At 40.8% G+C, this 22,080-nt stretch overlaps 1 protein-coding gene across 6 annotated transcripts; it reads right to left on the reverse strand.

Annotated features, from left to right (window-relative positions):
* Positions 1–558: 558 nt before the first annotated feature.
* On the reverse strand, positions 559–21,330 carry CD47 (CD47 molecule). Of its 6 annotated transcripts, none has more exons than XR_006939031.1 (12): positions 21,218–21,330; positions 18,649–18,999; positions 17,342–17,389; positions 14,183–14,272; positions 11,642–11,743; positions 10,699–10,791; positions 10,265–10,360; positions 8,839–8,928; positions 7,655–7,686; positions 5,402–5,531; positions 4,755–4,782; positions 559–2,942 (listed from the first exon to the last, which is right to left on the reverse strand). XR_006939031.1 is itself a non-coding variant. In XM_015296200.4 (12 exons), the coding sequence occupies exons 1-11, from the start codon at positions 21,261–21,263 to the stop codon at positions 4,757–4,759; spliced, it is 999 nt and encodes a 332-aa protein (XP_015151686.1). In that variant the 5' UTR covers positions 21,264–21,330; the 3' UTR covers positions 559–2,942; positions 4,755–4,756. The 6 variants fall into 6 exon arrangements, 5 of the variants coding, with proteins under 5 accessions (XP_015151686.1, XP_015151695.1, XP_015151689.1 ...); XM_015296200.4 differs by having other exon boundaries at positions 5,402–5,426; XM_015296209.4 differs by lacking the exon at positions 17,342–17,389 and having other exon boundaries at positions 5,402–5,426.
* Between the last annotated feature and the right edge of the window lie 750 nt (positions 21,331–22,080).

Here is a 22,080-nt window from a genome sequence, read left to right on the forward strand (position 1 = left end):
CTTTGTGGCTCGTTTTCAAAGGGAAGTGGTGGTGGTGAAATCACAAAAGGTTTCAGAAGAGGTCTTGAAGTAACAGCTGTGGCTTAAATTCCCTCTGAGCAGCAGGGAATGGCTAGTAATTTCTCACAGTACCTCAGCTCTACTGAAGTAGATATAGGAGTGTAAACACTTCTACAGAACACTTTGAGCTCCCATTTCTCCACTGTGACAATTGCCAGACATTAGAAAATGAGGGAAGTACAGAGCAGTACTTCAGCAGTAGCACAAGTAAGTCTTTTATCTCAGAAGTTAGTTCAACGTTATGAAGACTGAAAGTAGGGACTACTCTGCTGTATTTTTGAAGTTATACTAGGAGCTGCTGTTATTCACCAGCCCATATTTTCTCCCAAACTATATTCTGGTGACATCTGATGTTGGAAGATGGTCAGCCCAGATGCAAGTTACTAGAGGGCAAGCTACAAACTTCAGCTAAATGATGTCCCTGAGCACCACATCCAAATGGTTTTTAAGCACATCCAGGGACTCAGTCACCTCCCTGAGACAGCAAGAAGAAAAATCTTTGACAAAAACAACTTAAAATGACTTTATTTCAGTATATTAGCACAATATTTACAAAATAATTTCATGTTTCATAAATAAAAACATATTCTCGAGTAAAGACTATAGATATTTAAAATGTCTATGCATTTATATATATACACACGCATACATACAAACACGAATGGTGTCATACAGTTGTGAACTTTGGTTTTAATTACTGGTGGGAAAGGGCTGGGCAGATCAATGACTTTTGAAACTCTCACTGTTAAATGTGCACCTCCAAGAAACCCAGAGGGGAGCCCTTAGCAACAGCACACTGGGTTTCTCTCATTTCTGGAGCAACTGATTCGGCAGGCTGTACACAGCCACTGAGTCCTAAATGTTTCAGTAGTACCCTAGTAACAGCCTGCCCTCATCACCACAGAGACACACAACGGATTCTACTGCAATTTCCTTTACAGTAGTTGTCATAAAGCTATTATATGTGGGTTTTATTTTTTATTTTTTTGTAAGGCAGGATAGCTCAAGAGAATTCCAGTGTGTTTGTTTTATTCGATTCCTCAACTGTTCTACTTACAACAAACCAAAAAGAATCATTAACAAACGAGGAGCAAATCTCAATCAGATTAAATTCAGATATTGAATTGTTAACAAGAGAGAAACGTCTCCCATCTCTAGGTGGGTTGCTATGACTATTGAAAGACCTGTATTGAAAAGATTCATATACTTGGAGCTGAAATCTGACAGGAATATTCCCACTGACAAACAAGTGAATTGTATTTGCTTCTTAAACACTTAATCACAAGTAACTGTCTGCACTGTGGCCAATTGCACTTATTTTAGGGAGGACTGGACCAAGGGCTGCTTTGGTGGTTCAGTCCTGCAGCCCTTGCAAGAGGACTGCTAGAGTGAATATTCTAAGATGGGATACTTCAATTTCATTTAATTGAATCCCCAATGCGAACTGTCTGCACTGAGCCTTGGAGCCTGCAAGTGGATGTCTGCAACACAGATCCACAGCACAGCTACAAACCCTTGTTTCATAACATCCAAGCCTGAAACTTGTTATAATATTCAGAACAACTGAAGACATAGATGTTATTATTACACTACTGTTCAGCAACAGCTTTCTAAACCAAGTTTAGAATCATTAGGAGGGAACCACGTGTGCCTTTGAAACCAGCCTAGCACAAGTGGGAGCTGGGGAGAAGTGTTCTGCAAACTGTAAAGGAAGTTCAAGAGAAGCCAGCTACATTGGAACGACTCTCCAAACAGCTGTAAAACACTAAAATCTCATGGAATGTGAAGGTTCTATAGAATCAGTCCTATGTGGATTTTTATCTGTGCCACTTACGTATAACAGCAACCAAGCCTCCTCGCTTCTCATCAACACCTCCTACGCAAATTCTATTCTATGCATTTGTGACATAACATGAACACAAATTTGGGTCAGAAATGAAATAACTCCTATCTCCATTCAAGAAAGGAGATTTAAAATTGCTAAAAACACTAAAAGGACAATTTCATTTCTTCCGAAGCATCAACGTGTTTTACAGATACACTCATTAAGAGAGCCTGAAACTCTGTGTGGTTCCAGTACCACAAACTCCACGACATGAACAAACACACAAACCACATTCAGTGTGAAAATTACTAAATGCTCTTTAATTCCCGTGCTGAATTAGGCTCCAAGAGCTGAGCTGCTGCTCAAAGAAAACATAAGAGGCACTGAGAGCTCTCACACCAGACTAAAGTATTGGCCACCACAGCGTACATGAGCGCTGTCTATTGACAAGAATGTTATCGTTCTGTGGAATTAAGATGTCTTGGTTAATCTCTTAAGGAGAGCTGGCAGTAAAATTGGCGTCTATACAACTTTGTGTCTAAGCATTTTCTTTTTTATATAAAAGTTTTGCTGAACGTTGGAAAAAGTATTTGTACAATCCCTGCTTCCTGCTTGTATCACAGACATTACTACCATACCTTGCCCATGCACACAAATAAAAACAATAGTCTAAATGGAACTGCAATCTTTGGGCTGAGCAGGCCCATTATCAAAGCAGTGACTGATGATGGTTTTTGAAAGTAATACCACTAAGTATACTGCAGGGAGCTGCTGTAGTGGGCAAACAGTGCTTTTTATATTCTCACCCTCAACCACACCATATATACCATAACAAAAGAAATAAAGGTCACGCTTGGGCAAACACACATGTTCCTGCTGTGACTATATAAAATTACATCATTTATATCAAAAGCACTTTTGCCACACATGCAAAACAACGAGTTTCCTGAATTTCTTCTCTTTGAGTAGTGCATCTTCAAGGCCACGGCGTATAAACAATGGTGTACTTCTCACACATCACTCATTTCTGCAGTAGGTTCGGTCTCTGTCTTTAATACTGAAAATTAAAGAAGATACATGTATATATGATTATTCATAGAAATATTTTAACCAGCAGCACTTTGAACTGCCCAAGTTACAACTTCAAAGAAAAAAGCCTTTTTTTTTTCCCCCTCTTTCAAAGTCTGCTGTTGTTTGAATGCTAAGCTTGTTGGCAGAGTGGTAACTAATAGGCAACTGCTATTTCAGTCTCTCCACAACAGCAAAGTGGATGCTATGCCTTGGAGTTCCCACCTTATGCACAGGAATAAGCTGCAGTGGCTTCCAACTCTGTTTTCACTTCTAACACTAGCTCACTGCCACATTATGAACTAGTGTGTTTCAACACTTGCTTTATTCCCTGCAGTGTATGAGTGAACATTCAAGGGGCAGTGAAAGTCTGAAGTAAGTACAGCTCAAAATATGTCTGCCTCTAGTGTGGAAGTTGGAACTCTTAACTTCCATCTGTAATATCTTCATTTTTCTTTTAAGAAGACATCCATCTTCCAAAGCAGACAAAGCAGTCAGGAATTTAACCCCATCTTAAAAAAAAAACTCAGGACAAAATTGATGATTTGCATTATCAGGGCTTTTGTGAGACCCATCTCAATGCTAAAAGCAAAGGCAGGCTTTCATGAGCTTAAAGGAGACCCAAGAAGAAACAGGCAATCTAAAAGTGGATCTCCAAGCAAAATACTGCCTTGGCCTTCTGCAGTGAGTGGTAGCTGTATTGATCTTATCCTTATTTCACATCCTGAGAGTCTTGAAAAAAGAATGCAATGGACCTGTAAATATCTGTTTGTTTCCTAATATCAAACCGTGGAATCATCACATCTGAAGCATGACCTACTTTCCACTCTGCCTGTCTACTCCACTTCATACTGACTGGTACACATTTTCAATAGTGTATTTAGCAGATACCAACGTAACTGGCCTTCGAACTGTGAAAATATTTCTATTTGCATTCATTTAGAAAGCAATCCTATAGTGCGTTGAGATGAAGCACACACTTGGCATAAGTACTCATAAGTAACATCTAGCAGTATATGGTATTTATAGAGAAGCCTATTTTTAAGAAATCAGCTGCCATACCTTGCTCCAGCTAGGACTACCTAGCGTATCATTTAATATCACATCGTCAATTCATGCCTTTTAGACATGACACAAAAATACCGCAAAGAAATTAGAAGGCTTAATGTAGCCCTGCTCTTCATCTTGACCAGCAAATTGTTGTATCTTGATGCAGAAGCTTTAGGTCTAAGGTTTAGGGATACTTAATGACAGGCTTGCTCAGTTTCCAGCAATAAGCAGAACTACCTATAGCATCAACGAGTGCTCTTTTATCCTACTCGCATTAAAGTACAGAAAAGCATGAGTAAACAACTGCTTGAATTTTAAATCCAAGCGTCTAACCTAAAACTTAAACTCCTAGATGAGACCCATCTGATGTTTAATAATATGTAAAGTATTAAACAGCTTCCACACAAATAATATCACCCACCACCCCCAGAGGAGTACATGCATTTTATTACACTGTATCAACACGAAAAAAGCAAAGTACTTGACTTTCCACGTTTAATCAAAGCCATACTATTCAGCAGTTCTCTCACCAACCCATCCCCACTGCTGTTTAGAAATATACTTTTTCCCCCCCATCAGAAAATACTCATTTAGAAAATTCAGAAAGTATTTTCCCCCAGTCAATTAAGTATGATTTAATTAAGAGCAGCACCTGCACTGAAACCTCCCCTCCAAGCGCTAGGCTAATTCTAAATATCAAAATCCCCAAGTAAACGTTAGAATAAATAGCTGAAGATGTAATTTGACTCACCATCACTCTAACATCACTCCTTTTGTATCTTTAAAAGCCAAGCAAATGGATTAGTAACAGGCCAGACAGAAAGAAATACTTCACAATTAATGTTCAGATTAATTCTAAAATTAATTTTAGAATTTGCTACTATTGAGCATGCCAGCTAGTGAACAGAATAGCAAAATAATGTTTTAGTCATCTGTTTCTCACTGTAAGTTCCCTGTATCTTAAGTGCTATCAGAGTTTTCCAATCCAAGGAAATATCAAAACTGTAGTTTTGATATTGTTTTGAATGCCAGGGGTAGATTTTGCTAGAATCACAAGTTTTCCACTAAAATAAATGCTCATAAAGGAGCATCAACACCACCTTTAAAGGGGAAAAAACAAAAGAGGGATGGGCACAATACACTATGAGGTATTACAACTGTCCCAAAACAGCCGCCAAGTGATGGCACTGGCTAGAAGGAACAGCACTGTAGGACAGTGGGGTCTGGAGCTGCAGGCATTATTTCAGTGAGAGATCAAACTTACTGACTCAGAGCCACGTAAACTGACATATCTGCCATTTCATTTCTGTAGCATTGGGAACTACAATTATTATTATTATTTTTAACTTTTCCATAATTAATCCCTTAATTAGAAGATAAGCCTTGAATATCACCTACCATTTAGTGGTTCTTCTACAGCTTTCTGCAAAACATTTAAAAATATATATATGTATAAAATGTCTTCATGTTTACTTTTGGCTCGCCACAGTTAAATTACTCTAATTGACATATACAGTAAGTAGTGATTCTACAAAAATCAAGAAAGCTGAATGTTAATAGAATTAATGAGTAGGATTTCACCCCATAATTAAAAATTAACAACTACATTCTCCAGATTAATTTTCCCACTGTAATTTTGTCCTCAGATGCAATACCTCTAGGTGGCAGCAGAAGGTACAGAGACACTACTTGTAATCCCTAAAACCCACCGGATTATTTCTGCACTTCTGTCAGTGGTTAGGAATAAAACAGCATGACTAAAAAAAAAAGGTAATCAAGCAACCGAGTGTCACTTCCTCAGAAGGGAACACACCACAGTTGTGCATTTAGTTTGGTAGATAATCATCAGAAATAATGCAGGCAAATTAGCAATTAGTTAAAATCGGCAGATAGCAAAATACGCACCTTTTCCCCCTCAGCCTCAAGAAAGAATCAAGCATCACTTTGTAAGCATGCCCCACGGTCAAAATGAAGCCCTCCACCGACAGTAAGTACTCCTTAGTCTTTAGATTACACAGAAGAAAAGTGTATTTTCAAAGTGATTTCACGTCTGTTCATTAACCTCAAAGCAAATATGCTGAACAGCCCTCAGCAGAAACAAGTAACACAAACGCCATTTTCCCCAGGTCTACCCGTGACTTTTAAGTTCACAGGTACAAATTGTCACCCAAATTCCTCTGACACACCACTAACTTATACTACAAGTGTGTTTTTAGTGGCAGAGCCTATAGATCTTATCCCTGTCTCAGAGTAATGTGATGTTCACTACGGCCATTTCTTTAGTTGCCAAATCCTTGCTGCAGTACGAAACTACTCCATGAATAAAACAGGTCAAAGAAACAGCCACAAAGGACGCTGTTATCTCACATGTTGATTTGTATATCAAAGGTCATTTACAGAGAAAAACTAAGGGAAAAACGCCTCCTCTTGCTCTGTTTGCCTTCATTTTGCAAGTAAACACGAGCATGCCACAAGCAGGCAGGATTGCATTTTGACTGAAGTGCATCTGCAATACACTATTAAGAATGAGCTGAGAAGTGCAATGAGCTTTGTGAACCTCCTCTTTTTCCTCTCTTCTTTAAAAAAAATATACACATATAAATAAAGTTCCATGTACTTATATTTCTTCCCTAAGTAAGGAGACAAATCCTCTAGAATACTATTATTTAAATGGCAATGGAGAAAAAAATATCAAAGAGTAAGTCAATTTCTCTCCATTATCAGCTCTTCTACCTCACTAATATGTCTTTCTTCAACAGCTAGTCTCAGGCTAGACTGAAATGGCCTGGGAAGGCATCTCAAATGATGGCTGGCATCTACAAAAATGAACTGACTGAGCGTGTGCCACACTCCCCACTACGACAGAGTTTTGTTGATGTTTTACATTTGTTCCTTTTTACTTGCTTCTGCAAAACTTCAGAAATCAGGGAGTTTCCATTCCTGGACCACTAGGAAATACTGCATCATTCTATGGAAGTTACTGTTTCAGGAATGATTATTCTAGAAAATAGGGAAAATGTGTGAAGACGTGTGAAAAATCTTTGTTTTTGTTGAAAAAAAGAGTACTTTTCCATTTGTTCTGTGTGACCTAAAGACAATCCCATTTCAGATTTCCTCATCAAATTAAGGGGCACAAAAGGAAGATCAGAAAAGATAAAGACTATAGCAGTTGTATAGATGGGAATCCAAGAAAACATTAAGGGCTCTGTAGTAAAAGGCCATGGTGAAAAACAAAACAAAACCCTAAACCTTTCTTATAAGCCACCTATACAAAAACCAAACATCAAAAATGTTATGCACTCACCTTAATGGAAAAAAAAACAAGCATTAACCAATGGTCTTTATAAATTCATGCCTAAGAGTGCATTGTAAAGACACCAAACTTCCATTCACATTCACCACCTCTTTGTGACAGCCCTTCGAACTCTGAGCACAACACTTGATAAGGGTTGCAATTACAGTACTGTAAGACGCACTCAATAGGGACAATGAAGACCACCAACTCACTCAACATTAGACATCTGTTACACAGCCAGAACTTTTGCTTGCTACCAACCTGGTCTGAATTCGAACTAGTGAAGAAAGGCTCAGTATCTCACTAAAATCCCCTGAGCCATCTAGTCACCCCAAATTTATTAATTTTAAGCTTACCCTTGGAGTTTGATGATCTTTCATTCTGGAACCTATAACAACAAACATTAAAAAAAAGAACAAATGATCAACCAAATAAAAATATCTACTGGTTTAACTTGGAAGAGCAGCAACACGAAACTGCAGCTTCCTCTACCCATATCTATTTAATACTCTCTCTGAATTCCAAAAGCCTCTAAGTGCTCCACTGTTTAGGAGCTAAATATTTATGTGCAATCTTGTATTTCACTGAAGGCATTCAGCTGTAAAAATGAGTTACACTATGTATTATTCTTTGTGCTGATTTTACACAAGCTTTGTAAATGGTTCAACGCTAAAAAAAAAGCTTTCACTGTTTAAAGACTCGCCTCGTGCTTTGATCTGTCTTCATCTCAGTTACCAGATATTGTGTCTTCTGCCTTATTTTCTTCTTTAACAGAATTCCTCCTGGTCTCAGGGCCTATTATTCCTGACCATGCCAAACATGGTGTGTACATATTGAACTGGGAAGATCTGGAAGCAATGCATCTTCAATTGTATAGTTCTGAATCCAAACTGACAAGCTGTTTGAAGAGCGTTCATTCACAGCTCGGAGCAAACAAAGCTTCTCTGCTCTCTCACACACAAATTATAAAGTCCACATAGTGTTACATTGTGGTGCACCAGCTTAGAGATGTCTGCACCACATTCCATCACACAGTGTTGATATGCTTTATGCTTACTTAGCAGGCCTGACTGGACTTTATACCTTTGGGTCTTTCCTCTTTGAGATCTGGTGACCAGACCAGTTTCTGAAACACAGCGTTCTATTTTTTGCTCCTGGCAATAAGCACAAGCAAATCAGATTTCACTGGAACAAAAGGTCCTCATTCAAATTGCTCCTATTTTAACCTACATCTAAACTGTGGAAATCATTAGGTAGGTATTGCTTGTTCAAATTCATGTCCCACACATATCTACACCACCATGTAACCCTATCCACAGAGTTCTTGAAATTCTTTTGCTCTTTAGATCTAACCTTCAGCTAGACAGCTGTGTAAACGCAGAGCTCAAACTGAGCTACCTTACAGCTGAAACACACTTATAACAGAGTTGGCATTCCTAATATGCCTCAAGTTTTATTTTTACTCAAGATCCTCCACCGTCTCTGTGAAACAAAAGCGAAATCTAAAATAAATGAGTGCAGAATGTCGGATGCTACTTACAACTATAGACATAAGCCAGAGCAAGAAGATCCGCAACAGCCATAACAACTAAGCCGGCAATTACAACAGACAGAAGGACTGAAGGACAGGCTGTTAAAAAAAGAAAAACAAGGCATTGTATCAGCTGACAAATAAACTTTTGAGAAATAAATGAATACTAAAATAAATAGGCTCAATAAAAACAGAAGTGATTAATTTCTTTCAAACCCCTCCCCTAACTACTTTTGCATCTTTCTAGGGCCTTAAAGGGGGACATAGCAACTACCTGTGAAGTGATCCCGGGATGGGCTCTTTCTAATGACACTTAAAGGTCACTGAGCTGAAACAGAGCTAACATCTACCTTGTATGACCTGTGAAAACGTCCTCCTAAAGAGTGTGAATTTCTCTTTGAGCACAATACAACCATCCCCCATTTTGTATCACTCTAGAACATAACACTTCACCTATCAGGAATCTCCTATAGGTCTACTTCACCTTCACATACTACTAGACAACACTTAGGTGCTCCTCACAAATATTTCTGTAAATATTAAACAAAAGACTCAAATCAAAGCTCCACTGAAAGGTCCATCACTTCACTCCGAATGGAGAAATCTTTAGAAACCACTGCAAAGAGGAACTTTATTTTTAAATCTTCAATCAGATAAATGATTAAAATGAGGAATGTCTTTACGAAATGATAAATCAGATGTACCAGTGCCCCGAATGAACCTCCTGAGTGTGTATGCTCCAACTAAACATACTGCTAACTAATCCTAAACTCACTCTCTCCCCACTTGCTGGGTTTTCTGGTGGTCTTTTGGGTAGGGAGGACAAAGAAAAGGGTACAGTTGGTGCTCCCTTACATCACTGGTCGATTTTCTCAGAGCTAAAACAAGATGTCAGCCACTACTAAAATAGTTAAGAATGCTTCCAAGTTTACCATTGCTGTATTTACCTTCTAAAGTTGTTTCAATGCCAACTCCCAGCAATTCAGTTACAATTTGCATACAAGTAGAGATGAACAACGAATTGCTGATTTATTTGCTGAACATTAGGAAACAGTTATAGCTCTATTTGGGATCTGTTTTGTTTCTAAATACTTTAGGTCTCAGTGATAAGGGTCAACGGTTGTTTTAGGTGATTCAGGGCGCAACCAACTGCTGCAAAAACTAAAACAATTCAAAAAAACTATTTTTAAGGCAATTGCTCATAGAACGCAGTCATGCCAGATATATTCATACTAATGAAACCGATAATGTAATAGTGCCTTCAGGCCATTCCTCTTTCACCAGATAAAAGAGCATTAACAAAGTAGCTCTATTTACATGAGTTACTTGCTAGCATTCAACATACTGAAGCTATTTTCACAGTACTTTTGTGTTAGAAATAAACATCAGATACAAACAAAAGTAAAAAGACGCGTCCAGAAGATAAATTGCTTACCTGAGACAGACAGTGCAAAGCCAACTACAGCAACTATGTAACCCACAACTTGAAAGCCTATCAGAGCATATCCTTTGTGTGTTAGATCATCCAGGACTGGAAAAAAAAAGAAACTTGTTTTTAAATTTCAGCTACAGAGGTATAGAAGGTAGGTCATTCACACAGAAAACCCAGTTTCTCCTAAATCCCAAACTCAGCCAGTCAGTGTGGGGAAGTAACTGTGCAAGTCACACAGGGATCCTGCATTACACGTGTCATTTAAACATTCTGTTTTGAGATACTATAAAGGTCAGGAAGCCAGCATGTCATCATAGCACTTATTATTTACTTACTTATAAACAAGTGAAACAGTACATAGATTATGCATATTACAGAGGGGGATACTCAGTTTTTCTATCAGAATGTTCTGGAGTTGGTGAATAAAAAATACTCACCCATTTTAAATATAGAATATTGAAGCACCATCAGCAGCCCAGCAGGTAGTATGGTAAAAGCAAGACCAATTTGATTCATGCTAATACTGCCATCTGCAAACAGTTGTACAGAAATTAGTAAAACAGAAATTCTTTGTGCAAATAAAGCACAAAGTAAAAAAGGAGAACATCACCAAATTTTTAAGGTCTCCAAAGAATCCCAGCAGAATTGCATCTCTAGCCCCTAATATTTATCCAAGTCAGCAGCACAGAAAATAGAAAACAATTTGGAGTCTGCACCCCCTCCCCATGAACACCTATGAGGGCCTGACATTCACAGTGCTGTTTCTGTTGTATTCTAGAGTATTCTTCATTGTAAAATTGGTAGGTGGTAGTTAAGAGTGAGGGCTGTGCTGTGCCTTCCTGAGGGCTGAGCCTGGGGCAGGGCAGGGCTCGCTGTGAGCAGAGCTGTGTGCCTGGGACCTTCCTGAAGGGCTGCTCATAGCTGCTGCCCTGCAGTGCTTACAACCCTGATGAAGAAACATAACTCCCTTGAAGCAAGGTTTATCACCTTCAGGAGGGTCTGATTATCTAAAATAAGCAAACAACAACAACAAAACTTGTAGGCTAGGGATAAGCCTGTTACCAGGGGACAGCCTTCTGTAGGTATCTTATAAAGAAGCACTACCAGTTGACTAAGATGTGCATGAAACTGGACCCAGCCAGTCTCAGATGTGGAAGATGGACTGACAGCAGAAGCTGTCATTGTAAGCAGCTGATGGTGTGCTTGTGCTTGGCGTCCCACAGCTCCAATGCTTTCTCCATGTGAGCTTCTGCTCGTGGAGAAATGCTGATTGCTTGGTGTATCTGACAAAGAGGTGGCAACTAACTTCATACCACAGTATGGAAGAGACTGATCTGTGCTTATTCCCTTAACCTAGGAAGGCAATTTTGTTACACTTACCTTGGATAAAAAGCACAACAGCTACAATAGCAACGACTGTGAAGATGCTACATGCTATAGTAATGTGCCTTTTCTTCTTACGAACAGTTTCACATTTCAACGCTTAAAAACAAAACCAAAAGGAAAAGCATGAGGACACTGATAAGACATACAGATGGTCACACAAAAATACACACTTTATAACGGGACTGTTTTCATAAAGAAAAACTCCTAAGTCTTAGAACTGCAATTATCATTAGAAGTTCATTTGCTTTCATTGTTTGATATGGTCAGTATGGCTTACTAAGATAAGTAAAACCTGGGACCACCGTTTTAGTTAGAATTCTTCATTCCACCTTCAGGTGCAACACCATGAAACTAACTCTGGGCCATGGTGCAGGTTAATGCAGGAAGATGAATTACTGATATTTAAATAATGCTATAGCAAATTTATTACTCTGGTGAGTGTCAAACATGGATCGGGAAATTCTTTTCCCAGTGACACCGTGCAACCTTGGCTGTGTGACAGGGTGATATGCCTGTCTCACCCGAGTGCTTTGGGGATGAGTAGGTAAGAATGATATACATAGAGCTGCCACCTCAGCAATGGTCAATTCCACTGAAGGCTTTCAAACCAGCACTGCTAAAGGTAACACAAAATGGGAAGTGCTTGCTTCAAGCTTGAGGATTCATTTACCAACAGGCTTGGTGTATGATGAAGTTAGTAATCACTAGCAGGGAACAAATACAGTAAATAACTTCAGAAGAAATAACAAGGAGCATGTATAAAACTAACATCCTCCTCATCCTGTTAAAACAACATCAGATTACTAGGATCAAATAAATAATTTAGGGGGTATACACGACAGAAATCTTTCATAGTATTTTATCTACAGATGGGTTACCGAATGTTCTTTCTTGTAACTAAAACTCATTCATCACATTCACATTGCCTACCAGAACCGGGCCCCAGCCACACTCCTAAACATGACCACCATTTAAATCAGCAACTCAATTTGAAACAGTAGCAGCAGTAAAAAAAAAAAAAATCCTGCACACCTGTGCTAGAAACTCCTATTTTTTCACATTACAGATATGCTTGACAAGGAAAGTCAGGCACAAATGCAAAGCTAAGTAATGGATGCACCACACAATTCCTCAAAGTTAATCCTAGAGGAAAGCCAAACAGAAAAACCCCAAACAAACAAAAAAGAACACTCTCTACCATCCCTGCCAAAGCATATAATTCATTGTGTCACACAGAAAGAAACACCCAGTTGAATAAATACAGCTGTTCCTAATATAGTTAAAGGTACAGCACAGCACCAGTGGATTCACAGGTTAATTAAAATACTGCAAAATATAAGGAAAAAAAAACCAGTAAGTACACCCACGGTTAATTAGTTAGAGGTAGTGGGTTTGCTTTTCCCCAGAGAAGTCAGAGCTTGCAATAAAACCAAGCAGGCTCAACTTACTCCTGTAAAACGACTGCTTCTCCATGGATACATATCCATGGTTATCCTAGGGCAATTATCACTGTGCTCTCAAAATGCTAAAAATGTGCTAGTTCTGGTACAAATGACAGTTCCAGAACATATCAGAACAGATGAGTCTTAAATCAAAAATTAGGAATCTAACATTCTGGAAATAAAGTCATAAAGATCTCTATGCTTTGACCACAGATGGACCTTTGAAGGTTTACTTATCATTTTCAGAGGTTTGTGAGAAGTTACCAAAGGAAAATATATCTAGGTAACTGAATGTGATTACTATAAGTCACCCTGAGTGTGATTTTCTATCATTTCCTATGGACTTGACTCTAAGCAGAAGCCTGCAAACTGAAAAAGCTCAAAGACTGATGTAACAAATTACACCTGAGGGAACTATCGAAAAACAGAGTAAGATATAAAGCACTCCCTACACTGCATACGTGTTGGGCACCGTTGTGTGAAGAATGCCCAAGGATATCTGACACAGATAGATGCGCTGCCTCCAAAAACTTTCAACAAAATCATTGATGTCAGTGTTAAAATTATCTCTCTGCTGGTGCCAAAAACTAATGTATAGTTTTACTCGAAGAGAGGATGAACTTCCCCTACTATTGATTTTACAACCATAAAATGAAGATATTTCTGTTTCCAATCATCCAGTAATGTCAAGGTGACCCAGCAGTAAAATAGTTACTGCTTCCTTGTTTTAATCAAGAACAGTATATTATCAACTTCCATACATGCAAAAAAGGTCCGAATTTGAAACAACATGGGCAGGAAAAACATTACCATACAGTAGACTAGCTCTGTTAGAAACAGACTTCTTAGGCAGTAACATCTTACCTTCTACAAATAAATGTAAATAACAGTTGGAGTGATCTGGACAAGATTCCAAAGCAAATCATACAATTATTTGACAAAGCTTACATACTGCCCCACTGTGTATTATCCGGATCAATTCTACCACACATTCTTCTAGATTTAGGCACCACCTTTCAACCTGCACAGATGCCTCTACATAAGCAATATGAGGACAAATCAATAGCTGCAAAGAATTAGAGTCAATACTCACCAATAACACCTAACTGAGCCCAGCAAAGAATAATAATGAAGAACAGCAACACTGCGATGACAATACTTTGGATAAAGTCGAACTGTCGTTCTAGAGAATAGACAAAGAAAAATGGTAGGAGGAAAACAAGCAAAAAATTACTAGCTTTACACGTATTGCTCCTTTTAGGCTATCCTCTAGATTGTTTAAGATGGTATTTAATAGCTAGCCTGTTATGGGTCTTAATGCTAGGAAAGCCGTGACTTTCACCTATGTAATTTTCACTCCAGTCTTGTGTGACAACCTATTTTTTCCAGTATTTCTACTCACTGTAACATTTGCAAACTGAAGGTCTTAATCTCCAGTGCAACAGAGGGGATGTTTATAATACTGTGTGGCAGCACAAGCTAGCTAGCTTGTGGAACTGCCAAATAACACAGAAGAATTGTGTATTTGGCTAACTGCGGAAGTTAGGTGAGAATAATGTCCAACATGATGTCTCCCTAGCTGCTTTACTGTATTCCCAGCTGCTACAATCCCTGAAAAATATCCAGATGCGATAAGGAACACAGGAACCAGCCTACGTTGGAAGGAAACACTGCTTCGTTAATTTTAGCAATCACACATTTTCCTTCAGGTCTTCCAATTGTCATCCATTTAGCTTTGCTCCCCCCGTGCACATTTTGGACGCCTTCAGGTTGTTCAGTCACTCGTGCTGCATGGTCGTGCAGGCCACCATCCAACATGCAATTCTGAAAACATCTCCATCGAAGTGGAAAATGCAGTTGATTCCGGAGTCTCTGCAGATAACGTCAGTTAAACTTACACGACGAAAGCCAAAGTTGTCTTCTCTTACATTAGACTTGCCACTGTTCCTCTGCCTCCACACTCATTTGCAAAGAAATGTCTAATCTTCATTTAGATGCATACTCCTTGCACTTACTCTCCACGTTCATTTCAAAACTCTACCTGCAGCTCCAGAAACACGGGAATTAAAGCAGCAATGCCTCACAACCTTCAATGCCAAGTAATACCTTGAGGACAGACTGAAATGCACAAATTCCATAGAGAGGGAGTTTAAGTAGAAATTAAAGACTTTTTTTATACATAATTGTTTTGGATCAATTGTTCTGTTAAAGACAAGATTCATGATTCTAAAGCAACAGTAATACCTAAGAGGAAGGAAAGCATTATTTCATGGTAAGACAACTTTTTTCCACACCAAATCCTTGATTCTAGCCCTTTCCCCCCACCCCCCTCCCTCCCAAATAGACAGCAGTACATGCAAAGTTATATCAATTTTTGCAGATTATTTGGAAGAGGATAGTAAAAATCAGCATGTGAAAGGTATGCATTTCAGAAATACTTTATCCTTAGGAAGTCTTATCTTTGCATTTGACTTCTCCCAAATTTCTGTCTAAGTCAGCCTTCTGGCTCACATTCTGCCATTCACATTTCTCACCCCGTGTTAACATTCACACCCAACATAAGGAAATGATTCTTATAACGGCAGCTGTTGCAATCCAGTGCAAGTTCCCATAATACCAAGACATGGCACGTGTTACATGTACTCACGCCACTGCACTATGCTGTTGCCACAGGGAATATATATCTCTAGTAACAGCACATCTCCCAACAAATTAGAGTTTGGCTTGCAGTAATGACCTCCTACTAGTAATAACATAACTGAAGCAAATGGCTTCAGCAGAAATTCAGTGCAACTGTGGCACAGGGATTAGCCCTCAAACACCAGGGAAAGCAAGTCTGTGGCTTTCTGGTGGCAATAAACACTGCTTACTATTGGTCTCAAGCTGCACTATTTTGTGCTAAGACACTGCAGGAATGGCTCTTTGAAAAGATCTAGCGCTACTAATTCACTGCGACCACAGAGCACCTTAAGAAACAGGCTCTGTAGCCAGCATGGCTTTATAAAACCCAGGAGTTCAATCTCTGGTTAAACAAGTCAAAGAAACTGGTATTGGTACAGGACCCCAAGAATGGAGCTCTGCAGTACCGAAGTCAAGACAGCACGTGGAAACATGGGTGCTGTAAGAACTATTACAGCTTTTGCTTCCTTAGGAGGCATATAAGATATACACAGTTACAAAACAAATACAAACTAACAAAAGATACTACAGGTAGAGAAATGGAGGAATATCTGTCAACTTTTTTGTGACTAAAACCCCTCACCTAACTCATTACATTACAACTTTTTGCTTTTTCAAAAAATAACACTGAAATTCAATAGCAACTTGACCACAGTGTTGCCATTCTTTGGATAAACCAAACCCTACAGGCAAATCTTGGTGACAGTGCTTGATGCATCCTCATGAATTGACAGCAAACAGATCTGCAGGCTGAGAAGTAGCACCACTTGCAGGTGGCATTACCACCTACTTTCAACGCACAGAGAGGCAGCCACGAAGCCTGCTGGTATGTGCTAGGATTTCAGACTGCAACATGGGAGCACCGAGCGTGGTCAAGTCTCAGTGTCTAAAAGCACTCTGTATGGAGATGCTCACAATACTGTTGGGTCATGCAACATGTGAATACGAGAAGCAACTGAACACAATTTCTTGCTAACACATTTCACTTAGTCCGGTGCTTCACAGAACTCAAACTCCTGGATAAAAACACTGTTTCGAAAGCCAACGTAAGGAAGCCAGCTCCAAATCAATATGACTTCCAAACTAGGCAGGGAGTGGGAACTCCTACATTAGAAACGACATTTTTGTGGTCAATATCCTGTGAATATACTTGCTCAGGAAAAAGCGTGGCAAAGTGAGCAAGACTTTTATGCCACCCACTTCCTACATGCATGCTTTCTGCAAAGTGAAATGGAGAACAGTTGGCTCTTATAACATTGCCTCTGTAAAAACAATTGCAAAACATTAGTAATAACAGCGTGAGCTCACTGCTCAGGAGTGACAGAGTGAAGATTAATTCAAGATGGCTGTTGCTCACCAGCCCATTTCAAAGCTCCCTCCCTGTACTGTGCCTCCTCCTCAGGAGTCTCTCTTAAACAAATACCAGAAGATTATGCATAAGATCTTAAACAATGGAGCAAGGAGCTGTTTTACCTTCAGTTAAGCCCTCAAACACAAAGAGTAAATTTGAAATATTTTCTAGCATATTCTCTAAAAGCTATCATAAGCTTGCAACTAGAAATTCTTCACTAACCACACTTATCCACTGGTGTTGGAGGTTTTTCCTCGTCGCAACTGTCAACTAGAAAACGAAATTAGAAAAATTGCATCAGTTTCCTGCTTTGTAGACTTTATACCTCTTTCAAAGTTCTAAGCATAAAGGCTAAAAAAAAAAAGCTAAAAAACCCCAAGCAATAGTGAAATCGCATCCTTTATCACATGCAATATTGTATTAAAATAATTACTGACCTTTTACAAGTAAAAAAAAGAAAAAGGTGGCCGTACCCCTCTCAGTTTATTTCAGGATTACATCTGTCTTGCAGCGTATACGATTAACTCTATAATTAGGCCCAGCTGTAAACTACACAGATGCTTGCAGCAGGACACAAGAGCATCTGTTTGATACCCAGAGATAGTTTCAGCATTTGCCACTCAGCAAAGAGCAGAATTCTACAGTGGACAAGTAAGACTCCACATGCTACGTCCAAGTAATGTGTTCAGCTCTGAAAAACCTTCCAGCAGCAAGAAAAAAAGTGTGCTGCACAGAGCAGATAAACAATACACACATCTAGTGCAAACCGCCTCTACGGAACACTTGACAGACTGAACGCCTATAGTAGATACTGTTATTCAACAGCTAAGGCACTGGAGCACATGGGCAGCATCAGGCAAGAAAAGGTAAAATGGCTCACAAACGAGAAATTCATCGTTTGGTCACCGTTATTTTTAGTCTAGCATAGTCCAAAGAAAACATTTAATGCTAGATAATCCTAATGACTTAGCACCTAGCAGCACTGTTTCCAACCTCACCAAAAAACAGTGCCTTTAGGTCAAGTTTTAGAGCTCTTATGAAAATTTCTGTTAGTTCTATCTATGTTTTGTTTGTTTGTTTTTTTAAACACAGCTAAAGATTGCAGGATGTAATTCATCAAACATAAAATCTCTGCTGCCACTCTGATGGATGTATCCATCCCCGTGTTACAAAGATATTAAGAATACGTTTTTCTATGTAACGTAATAACTGAAGGGTGCTGAAAATGTCACCAACTATATAACCTAGAAGATGTGGGAAAACAGATCTCATCATATGTGACAAATAATCTTTAGCCATTACTACACAATGAAAAAAAACGTATTCACATCTTTCCCCCAGAGACACACTCTCCTCTAACTTAAAACAAAATAACACATAATAGTATTCGAGCTAGAAAGCCCAGATGCTACACTCTGGGTATTTCCAGTTTCAAGGAGCAATACTTTTACATTCATTAATTTCCCCTTCCCATAAGATCTTGTCTTTGGCTCCCAACAGGCCACGAAAAAAAATGACAGATAACTCACCCATGTGAGTTCTAAGTTTCATCTTTGTTTCTCCTTCTCTGTTTAATTCTGTTACTTCACAGCTGTAATTTCCATCCGGTGCTTCTGCATTTTTAAGTCGTAGCGAGGCAATACCCTTAAATAAATCCGCCTTAGAAAGGAAGTTAGCTGATGGAACTGACTCGTGCCTGTAAATGCGCTGTTCTGGTCCATTAAAAGAAAAAATTACTTGTCCTTGCCTCTTCCACGAAACATGCATGCTGCTGTCATTGTTCTCCTTCAGGTTAGTCACGATGCAAGGTAAAACAACTGTATCGTTACAGGCATATTTCTCAACAAAATCTACTGCGTTAAACACCAGCTGGGTGGAACCTGGAACGAAAAATGAAAATGGACACGTTCAGCATTAGTTCTTAATATGCAGGAAGAGAAAAACAGAAGAAGAAAGCATGACTACGTGAGACTTGGGAAAATAAGAACTCTCCCATTGAAAAAAAAAAAAAGAAGAAACAATTCTGCTTTAAGGGAGTAACAAAAGAAGAACATCCACGTAATGTGCAAATATCACAGTCGATCATGAATGAACAACGGTAATAAGACCTTGGGCTGTCATCTGGGACACTTCCCCAAAAATGCCATGCAGAGAACCACTGCGCTGAGGCCTGGTTTCTGCACTGCCTGCACGTAACACTGACCACAAGCAGCTCCAATGATGTTCCAATTCTTGCTGCTCAGCACACAGTTATCTAGAAATGGAAGTGCAGTGCCATCCGCTCCACACAGCATCCCTTACAGCTCATTAAGGGCACAGGGAAACGTTTCTAGCTCTGCACTTGTCAGAGAAGGAAGGCAAGGCAGCTTAATTGAGGAAAAAAAAAAAAAAAAAGAAGTTGTCATTTGTTTCTCTCTCCAGGTGGAGCCAAAAGCCTGCATAGAGCACATTTCTTTCATTTCCCCTTTCCTGCCCACTGGGGGAGTGCACATTAAGTAACGTGCAAGTCAACGTTCTTGGCATTTGAGCACATAGCAAACAAAACTGGAAGTAGAATTTGTAACAGTAGTCTTCCTGTTTTATAAACCATTATAACTAATGCATCTAGCAATATCATTCAATGAAAAAAAAAAAATCAGTGTTATCATTTTATCACTGCCATTTCTAACCTTCTTCTCTCCCCACAGTTCTAAAAGAGCATTACTGACCACCGCTCTAAGAAAGACCCGAATTCAATGCTGAGATTCGATCTGAAGATCCATTCATCAGTTGTTGAGATTAACAAGAAGTGCAATGTTGGCATTACACCAGGGATCTAAAGGAAGGGTAATTGAATTAGCCTGACTGCCAAGCACGAAGCCTTTCAATTCTTCCTTTCCAATATTTTCAATCATTCATACAAAGCCACAGCTCAGTTGAACAGCAGTCGCTCCCGGAATTCCCAGCAGCATTAATCATTCAGAACACCTATCTTCGTCCGATAAAGCCCAAAAGGTGAGAAAAGACGGCTGCTTACTGTAAGTCAACATCACCCCTAACCTCAAGCACACTCATACGCACCCTTGCAGTGAGTCAGTCCAGTGACTTAGATCAAAGAATACCCCAAGGATGGAAGGGACCCATGAGGATCGCTGAGTCCCAATACATGTCTGACGCAGACACAGTCTTCGTGTTCTCAAACCAGTCAGAGGTTACTACTGACTGCCGGAGCTTGTAATTAACTGATTAGGGCAGCAGTTAGGTGGACTTGATGATCTTTAAGGTCTTTTCCAACCTGAGCAGTTCTATTAAACACACACCATGCATAAAAGCACTTTACAGTGGATTATCATTCCCCCATCTACACGTTGTGCTGCATTTTTTAGCCACATAACCCCCCAAAAAGCCTAACAAAAGCAAAATAATAATAATCAAGCCAAGAACTGCCCAAATGGAACACGATGGACTGGGACAAGGATTTCTACCAACCTCAGGAAGGATAAGTGAAGCTCCCGAGCTTCTACTGTTCTTCCAGGAACAGACTTCACATCCCCTTTACTTTAAGCCTACGATAATTTAACTCTGTAGTAAATCGGGTTGGGCTTTTTTTGTTGTTGTTTTTGTTGTTTTTTTCGGGTTTTTTTTAATTTTTTTCTTTTGAATTTATTTTGTTTTGCTTCCCTTTAGAGCTCACACATTCGCAGGACGAATTAACACCCCACACCGGCTCCATTTCAGCGAGAAAAGCGATCTTCATCTAAAGGAAACCTCAACCTCCTAAGCGCTCACCACAGCCAATACACTCCAATCCTCTTGAAGGAGCGAATCGACGGCGATTTCCGTGTGGGCGCGGGGCGGCGGGCAGCAGCCGATACCCAATTCCGCCCGTTTGGCGCACCCCGGCTCGCAGAGCACACGGGGCTAAACGCGCACCCGCTGCCCGCCAAGCTCCTCACAGCGCGCCCGCCGAGCTCCTCACAGCAAGCCCGCCGAGGCGCCCAGCCCCCCCCTCCCAGTCGTCTCCCCGGGGCAGCGGCCGCACCAACCTCCTTCCTCACAGCAGAACCCCGTGCCATCGGCCGAGCGGGGCTCCGTCTCCCTCCCTCCACCCACACTCACCTGCGCCCAGGACGGCGAGGAGCGCTCCGACGGTCAGCAACCACATGGCGGAGCGCCAGCGGGCAACGCGGCCGGCTACCGACCGACCTCCACAGCCGCCGCCGCAGCGGGATAACCGGGCAGGCTGGAAGGCGCAGCCGCACACAGAGAGGGGCGGGGCAGGGCGGGGCGGGGAGGGGCGGGGCGGGAGGAGGGAGGGCGGCTCGGGACTGATTGGCCTCTGCCGTGAGAGGCGCGGCAAGCCGTCCACTGAGGTAGTGAGGCCCGCTAAAGGCAGTTCTGGTTAGGAGAGCGGTCTGGATTCCCTAGCTGCTAGGCGGTGACCCGAGGGCAGTTTTTCCCCTCCCGCCCTTCCTAGGAAATCGGGAGTCGCCCGCGGGAACGGCTGGAGCTTAGAGCTCCGTGGGTGTGTTTTTCACACGAACGTCAGCGCCTGGTTTCACCGTCCCGTTCCTCCAGCTCTGCGCTGGCGGTTCGCAATCCCCCTTCGCAACGCGGGAAGCCGGAGGCGACGCTGGCGCGGGCGGGCTGACGTGGCGGAGATGCCGGCCGTGGTGGCCCGCCGCGGGCTGCCAGCGTCGCCAACAGGGCGCTGTGAGGGCGAGCACCGGGGGCCGTCCGAGTTAAAACACGGAGGGATTTGCGAGCCGTCCTCATAGCAGCCCGTTTGGCAACGCCACTCGGTCAAACGCTGAAAGGACGGAGGCTTCAGTCCTTCCTCCGTTGGGCACGTACTGCTCGGTGCGTCTCGGTTGCTTCTCTGCAAGCAGCCCTCTTGTAATGGGAGAGTTGTCCTCAGAGGTTTGGAGCTATTAATACATAAGTCTGTTTTCAGCCCTGTGTGTTGGTGAAGTGTGAAAACA

The sequence above is a fragment of the Gallus gallus genome, chromosome 1, assembly GCF_016699485.2.
Source record: "Gallus gallus isolate bGalGal1 chromosome 1, bGalGal1.mat.broiler.GRCg7b, whole genome shotgun sequence".
NCBI classification, from domain to species: domain Eukaryota; kingdom Metazoa; phylum Chordata; class Aves; order Galliformes; family Phasianidae; genus Gallus; species Gallus gallus.

Excerpts from the sequence above, each read along its gene's own strand:
- CD47 (XM_015296200.4), bottom strand. The coding sequence starts at position 21,263 with ATGTGGTTGCTGACCGTCGGAGCGCTCCTCGCCGTCCTGGGCGCAG. Across the intron at positions 19,000-21,217 it reads CCTCGCCGTCCTGGGCGCAG|GTTCCACCCAGCTGGTGTTT; the intron begins GTGAGTGTGGGT and ends TTTTCGTTCCAG. Across the intron at positions 5,427-7,654 it reads AAGATCATCAAACTCCAAGG|AAAGCTGTAGAAGAACCACT; the intron begins GTAAGCTTAAAA and ends AATGTTTTGCAG.